This window comes from Carlito syrichta, unplaced genomic scaffold (genome assembly GCF_000164805.1).
Source record: "Carlito syrichta isolate Samal-C Ts95f unplaced genomic scaffold, Tarsius_syrichta-2.0.1 Scaffold303375, whole genome shotgun sequence".
In the NCBI taxonomy this organism is placed as follows: domain Eukaryota; kingdom Metazoa; phylum Chordata; class Mammalia; order Primates; family Tarsiidae; genus Carlito; species Carlito syrichta.
This window is the reverse complement of record NW_007247471.1, coordinates 3,884-11,065: the sequence shown is the minus strand read 5'-3', so window position 1 is coordinate 11,065 and position 7,182 is coordinate 3,884. Positions and strand designations below refer to the sequence as shown.

Here is a 7,182-nt window from a genome sequence, read left to right as displayed (position 1 = left end):
TCCTTTTTTGCAAAGTTTTGTTTTCAAAGGCAGGCGTGGGGAGCTTGTGGCTGTCCTGCCAGTCACCTGCAAGTTATCTGAGCAATAGGACACTGTTTTTCACCCAGACACTACAATTGTCAGCGTCTGGATGAAATAACCTCAGAGAAGTTGATACTGGCAAATTCAGAGTTGCCATGCGGACACAGGCGTTAACAAGTCAGAAGGCCACGATCACTGTCAAGTGAAGAAAGCCACAGCCACTTCGAGGTGTGAAGTGAGCATTCAAAGGAAAACATTAAGATGATCACTAGACAGGGTCGGTGGAAATAAGTAGCACATTGCACCAATGCAAGACAAAACAGACTTTATTGTGACAGCCAGTGCACATGGAGCTGCATAAGGCATGCTGCTGGGAGCTGGCCCGTCACCAAGGCCAGTGTGGCAGTGGATGGCAACGATGCTGCCCTTAGAAGTCGGTCCACTTATCCAAACACAGTGCTGTACCCACTCAGACACCTATGCCTCTAACCAAGAGCCAACGGCGAATCAGAAGAACCTAACTGTACTCAGAAGCCACTCCCAATATCAATGACAGAAATACCTCACTAGTTCAGAAGAGGCAAATTTTGTTTCTAGACGAAACACCTAAAATTGAGTGTGCAAATATCCATTCATTCATTTAAGTAATTTTGCTGTCATTTATTCCACCAGAAGCAAACACAAGAATTATCTAGAAGTAGTCTGGATAAAGAAACAGTTACATCTTAAGATCTGCAACGTCATATGTCTGGGGCTGAAAGAACACCCTGAGTCAAATCTGATCCCTTTCCATCTGAGGGCACCAAGGGCTGTTTGGGGTTCAGCAGCCGAACTTTTGAAGGGCGATCTGGAAAATGCTAACAAGAAAGCTGCTCTTCTGAGGGTACTCTTAGGCTCCACACACTTGAAAAAGATCAATGTAAAACGAGGGGAAGGCTGAGCTGCTTGGCAAGGCAGTAATTTTAAAGCTGCTTCGCTTCCCTGTTCTAACGCAGGTGCAGGTAGAACGCTGTCTGCATGGATGCACACGGCCACTCTATGCAGCCGCTTTCTAAATGCAGTACTGTGGCTTTAAGCAGTATGCTTTCACTCCAACAAGGAATAATACCACATACATAGCAAATTTAACTTCAGAGATGAAAAAAAACAATTAACTACTATGGGAACTGCTGATCAAATGCTCTGCTCTTTTATAAGGTTTAAAAGCAACACAGGACCAAAAACATCCAACTATTACTTTATTTATATTACTATGCTTAAGTTACATGGAAAAAGACAACCCATCTCAGAAAAAGTTTCCAATCAACAATCACATGGTGACAGATAGCTGGGAAGGTGACGTTGTTGGGTCGAGACTGACAAGGAAGTGTGGGCTCTGGTGCCGTGGTCCCCTCAGATGAGAGCGGGGCCCAGCGGGGAGGCTCACCAGCCAGCACAAGCCAAGCCCACAGCAAGCCTCAGCGCTGGGCACAGGCCCCGCCTCTCCGCTGAAACCAGCAAACCAAGGGAGATAACTGGGTTTATTATAAAAAAACAAGTTTTACAAGAAGCCCAAGGAGGCTTAAAACCATGCCCTAGACACGTTTTCCTTTTGAAATTGACACACAACACCCTTTTGCCCGAATAGCCCATGTGTTTCCTTACATAGCCCACCACGGGAGTACAGACAGACTCTTCTGCCTCAAGATGTAAACAGAGGGAAAAAAAAATTAACGGCATCTGCATAATATTCTCTCTACACACTGCTGTTGGATGGAGAATACAAAAGAAAAAACAAAAGAAAAAGAAAGGTTCCATCTCAGATTCTCACAACCTCTGGTTCCGCAGTCCATGAATCCAACGGACGCTAAGGTGACAGTGTATGTAAGCAGGTTTTGTTTTCCGTGAAGGAGACCTGGGACAAGGCGGCCTTTTGTCTCCCTCTTCAAGAGTTGTCAGATGGCACATGCTCCTCAAAGCCCTCACTCTCACGCACGAGCGCCCGCTCCAGGATGACGCGGCCTTCCTTGTAGCGCTGGCTGTCTTCGGTGGCAAACTCGTAGATCCAGCCCAGCTTGCTATTGCAGTTCTTGCAGCTCACATCTCGGACCATGTGGCGGCCGGTGAGCATGACCCGATCCTGAACTTCACTGTACTGCAGGTTCACGACCTGGGAAATGTGGAGAAACAAAACGGCAAGGGCATGTGAGTTCTCGGCAGGATGAGCACCCAACACCAGGGACGACACACTAACAGCAATGTCAGAAGAGGCAGGAGCTGCTCTTTTAGTCAGATCACCAGACCCTTCCTGTGACCTAATTTAGAAGCTGCGGGGACAGGCACACACATCTGGAAGCTGCACTCCACTGACACTCGACGCAATCACGGTGCTGTGCCAGCCGATGCCACACTCCTCACACACACCAGGCACACGTCTGTGCTGCAGAAGAACAAGTCTTGGAGCCGGAGTCGCCGAACACAGGTTTGGGTCCAGCTCCAGCTGTGTCACTCGCTGGGGCAAATGAGACCGTCAATGTGGAAGAGGCTAGCACACCATGATTCCAGAGAAGCGTGCCAATCTGTTTCTGAAAACACACTTTATACACAGAGTGAGCTAGACTAAGCCTCTACAGACCACACACTGCAATGCTGAGTTGTCAGTGAGTTCAAAGGCAACGAAGTGGGTTCGGAGACCCTCTGTGATAACTCACAGCAACTATGAACACCAAGAGTCCCTACCCTTGACTTTCCTGGATAGGGCCGGAGAGTAGACAGTCCTGGCTTAAGGACCACGGGTGGTTGCTGCAACTATTGACTCTGCACTGCAGCAACCAAGTGGCCAGACAACAGGTAAGCACTCAAGTGCAGCCATGTGCCATTTGGTTTACTTACAGAACAGGCAGCTGGCCTGCTATGTGCCAAGGCCTACTCTGAACCTAAGCAAAGGCCAAGCGGTACACACTGCCAGTTCTGAGAAAAGCTTGTTCCTACACAAAACAGAGGGGTGTCCACTGCGAGGTTACCTGATCGAAGAGCAGGACCCTAGGCCAGACATGCTCCTAAACCTAAAGACTTGGGGAGACAACCTCGCTTTAAACTCCAGGAGGCAGAACACCCATACAAGGCAAGCCAGAGCTGGAGGCAGGCAGACTGGGATCTCATCTATCTGCAAATCCGAACCACGCTTCCTATCAGCAAGGCTGTGGAACAGCCCTGTGGGAGTCAGAAGGGTGACGGGGTGGGGCAAGAGAAGTCAGTCAGATGATGCCTGCTCACTTCCACTGCCAGGTTTGAAAAGCCCCTTGTGGCCACCCCCCTCTGAGAACAAATCAGTGGCATGTGGCAAGAGGGAGGTGGGGAGCTTGACCCTTCTTCCAGTCAGTGCTGAACCACTACAAGTCTCACACTGAACACTTCCTGAGACAACGGAGACCACGCTTCTTCTAACGCATTCTTCCAACTTTTAAGGTTAAGTCACCTTCTAGCAAAGCCCTCCTGAAGTTCCAACAAAGACAAGCCAGGGCAGTCAATTCTGTAGACTTCCACTGTCATTCTGACCCTTGCTGGGGTCTAAGCTCTGAGGGGTGCTCCAGTGCTGCTGTCCAGGCCACCCACTGCACCCACGTAGAATGAAACTGGCTTCTCACCCACCTTGTTAAACAGGAACGCCCTGCCGGTGGCGCCCGTGAACCTGGTGGAGATGAGTTCTGAGCGGTTCGTCAGGATCGTGTCACAGTTTGCACAAGAAAATAGACGGGTCCCTCCGATGTGGTCAAGGAAAATCCTGCCCATTTTTACAGCCAAAGTTCTAAAAACCTAGGAGCAAATGGAAAAGGGTAAAAAATGCATATAATAAGTAGTCCTCTGTTAGCACCTATTTGAGTGTCACAGAGACCCATTTGTGCTGTCATTTATGGCCTCCAGAGAGAGCTCCTGGGACTCATTATTTTAAAGCCAATTTCCCACAAAACTCTTAAATATTTGTATTGTAATTTATCTCCTCTTTTTTTTTTCAGTTGGAGTCTCACTCCGTCGCCCAGACTGGAGTGCAGTGCAGTGGCATGCTCCCGGCCACCGCAGCCTCGACCTGCTGGGCTCCGGCGATCCTTCCACCTCAGCCTTCCAAGGAGCCAGAACTACAGGCGCACACTACCACACCCGGCTAACTTTTGATTTATTGTAGAGATGAGGTCTCGCCAAGCTGCTCGGGCGGGTCTCGAACCCACGGGCTCAGGCAATCCACTTGCCTCAGCCTCCCAAAGTGCTGGGATAACAGGCTGAGCCACCGGGCCTGGCCGTAATTTATTTCAACCCTATGAGGGAGTAGCTAGCGGTTTCTGCGGCCACTGCAGACACAGTGCTCCGTGGTCAACATCCTGGACTTCAAAGTGAACTCTCCTATGCTTCCTGCCTACAGCATGCTATCTTTGGCTCAAAATTACAATACAGCTGTGACCATTTTCTACTGGGGGTAAACAGGTTTAATATGCCTTCTTTTCCCTGCTTCCAATTCAATCTATATTTTACTCTTTATCCAAGTATTTTTACTGAATGTAACTATATGATTCATTACTTAGACCAAAATATCTGGGCAAAACCTTATGCTACACTATTCCTGGCTGTGGTTGCCATTTATAGAGCATGCCGTAGTACTGTATAATATGGTTGTTTGCTGAAAAAAGGTAAGTTAGAATGCCCCAGAATCACTCCAGCGCAAACAAGTCAAACATCCCGCACTGTCAAGGGCCTTCAGGAAGCAGAACAGCCTTTGCAGGGTCATCAGGTTCCAGGGGAAGCCTTACCTGTGTAGGGTCAGAAACTCAGCCTGAGGCCGACTTATACTATGCAGACTTTCAAGAGGCGGATATCCATTAAAATGCCACTGCTGCAGTCTGGATGTCTGTCCCCTTCAAATTTGTATGTTGAAACCTAATCACCAACGTGATGGCATTAAGGGGCGACTGGGTCACGTGGACAGAGTCCTCAAGAATGGGAATATTGTCTTTATCAGAGTCCCAGAGAGCTAATGCTTTGTTAAACTCTGGTGTGTCCACATGTTCTTTTGAGTATGGCTGCCATGTTTCTTGGCTTTGGCCCCCTCCCCTACCTTGGGGAGGTGAATCTTCTTGCTCTCTCTCTCATTTACTTTCTAAGTAAACTTTGCAGGCTAGGCACAGTGGCTCACGCCTATAATTCCAGCACTTTGAGAGGAAAAGGTGAGAGGACTGCCCACCAGCCTGGGCAACTTGGTGAGACCTCATCTCTACAATAAATCAAAAAATTAGCTGGCGTGGTGGTACATGCCTGTAGTTCCAGCTACTTGGAAGGCTGAGGCAGAAGGATCGCCTTAGCCCAGCAGGTCAGGGTTGTGGTGGCCATGAGCATGCAACTGCACTCCAGCCTGGGCGACAGAGTGAGAGATTCCAACTCAAAATAATAATAATAATAATACAAACTAAATAAACTTAGCTTGAAAACTTAAAAAAAAGTCTCAGAGAGCTGCCTCATCCTTCTCGCCACGTGAGGATGCAGCTGGAAGATGCCACCAACAGACAGCGAACCTCCCAGTGCCTTATCTTGGCTTTCTCAGCCTCCAGAACTGTGAGAAGGAAATCGGTGGTCTATAAGCCATCCAGTCCCTGGTATCCTGTTACAGCAGCCGGAACAAACTGAGACAGCCACTTTATTGAAGCAGGAAGGCCATTAAAAAGCTAACATGGGACACTTGACTCAGGGCTCTCTGAACCAGGGACAACAAAAGGCCTTAGACCTAATAAATATTTAGCATCTACAGTGTGTGGGACATAGCACTTGGCACACACAGGGCACACTTAATTCGACAACTTTTAAAACAGGTATCCCTCCACCCACTTTGACAGATGAAGAAATTAAGAGACCTCCGGGGAGTGGCCATGCTGGGCCTGGAATCAGTCCTGCTCCAGGTCTCTTCATTCCTCTGGTTCTCCAGAAACTAGGGGCCGGCCTCCTTCCAGGTCTGCCAAAGTCCCTCCTGGCCTCCCCACCCGGGCTGGCGACAATGCCAATCACAAGCCCTCTGAAACTAGAAACTGGTGACTTCATTTTTAAAAACTGTAACATTGACAACGCCTCCAAATTCACTTTTCAAAGTTCTCCCCTTCAGCACTGCCTTCATTCAAACTCTCATCACATCAAGACAGACCCTTCATGGTGAAGGAGCGAGAATTTTTAAACGCAACCCACATTCACAGGTGCCGTGACATCCGTGCTACAAAAATGTGGTCAAGGCACTTCAACCCCTTTTTAAAAGCACAGAGACCTCTCCTCTACAAACTTTGAAACTTTCTGTCTGACAGAACAGAAAATGGCTGATTCTTTAAAAAAAAAAAAAGCGTTATTAAGAAATACTTGACATGTGATATTTATCCACTACAAGTGTACAATTCAGTGATTTTTCTTTTGGGTACATTTACCAAGTTGCACCACCACAAGCCTGCCTGCAGCCCATCCCTCCTCCCTCCCTCACTGGTCCCACCGATCTGCTTTCTGTTTCAGGGCTTTTACAGCCCGACTATTTTCCACATGTGCGAATCACCTTGCTGGGGCTTAAGAGGATGCCCAGATCTCTTTGGCCTCGCATTTCCAAGACATCTTCAGAGGGATCTGCTTCCAAGAGTCTCATATTCTCTGCTGGTGCCTGGCCCTCACTGTTCCCTTAGGAATAACACGTACATGTTGGTGTCCGTCAGTGTTGAAGTTCAAGCTTATGGTTGAAATGAGAGTCAAACTCATCACAGTTAAAGCTCAAATCTGATAAGATGTTCCCTTCCTTATAATCTTATAAATAAGGCCTCTTTGGACTAGCTTTTTCAGTTCTAAGCTGTAAAATCCTAAAGAGGTTAGAATAAGAGAAGTACTTATTTCAAACTTAACTGTTTCACTGGAGGCCTATTCTCAGCTTGGCACATCTGAATGAAGTACCTGAAAACAGTGAGGGGCTAGGATGAAAATATAAGTGAAATTCACAGATCACATTTTGGTAAGTGTTTTCAATTTCCTCTCCCTCCTACAAATTGCACATTTGGCTACTTTGAACTCCCAATTTCCATCTCACCAGGAGACTCTGGTAAAGCAATATTTTAGGACCGCAACATTTTTTTTTTTTTTTGAGTTGGAGTCTCACTCTGTCGCCCAGACTGGAGT

General features: G+C 47.6%; 1 protein-coding gene across 1 annotated transcript; it reads right to left on the bottom strand.

Moving 5' to 3' along the window:
* Positions 1–1,246: 1,246 nt before the first annotated feature.
* Positions 1,247–3,916, bottom strand: YPEL5 (yippee like 5). The gene is made up of 2 exons (XM_008058517.1): positions 3,652–3,916; positions 1,247–2,170 (listed from the first exon to the last, which is right to left on the bottom strand). Exons 1-2 carry the CDS (start codon positions 3,790–3,792, stop codon positions 1,946–1,948), a joined length of 366 nt encoding a protein of 121 aa, XP_008056708.1. The 5' UTR covers positions 3,793–3,916; the 3' UTR covers positions 1,247–1,945.
* Between the last annotated feature and the right edge of the window lie 3,266 nt (positions 3,917–7,182).

What these genes read in the sequence shown, in the direction of transcription:
- YPEL5 (XM_008058517.1), bottom strand. Translation starts at nt 3,792, where the DNA reads ATGGGCAGGATTTTCCTTGACCACATCGGAGGGACCCGTCTATTTTCT. An exon ending in GGGCGTTCCTGTTTAACAAG is followed by an intron (nt 2,171 to 3,651) that starts GTGGGTGAGAAG and finishes CACATTTCCCAG; the next exon opens with GTCGTGAACCTGCAGTACAG.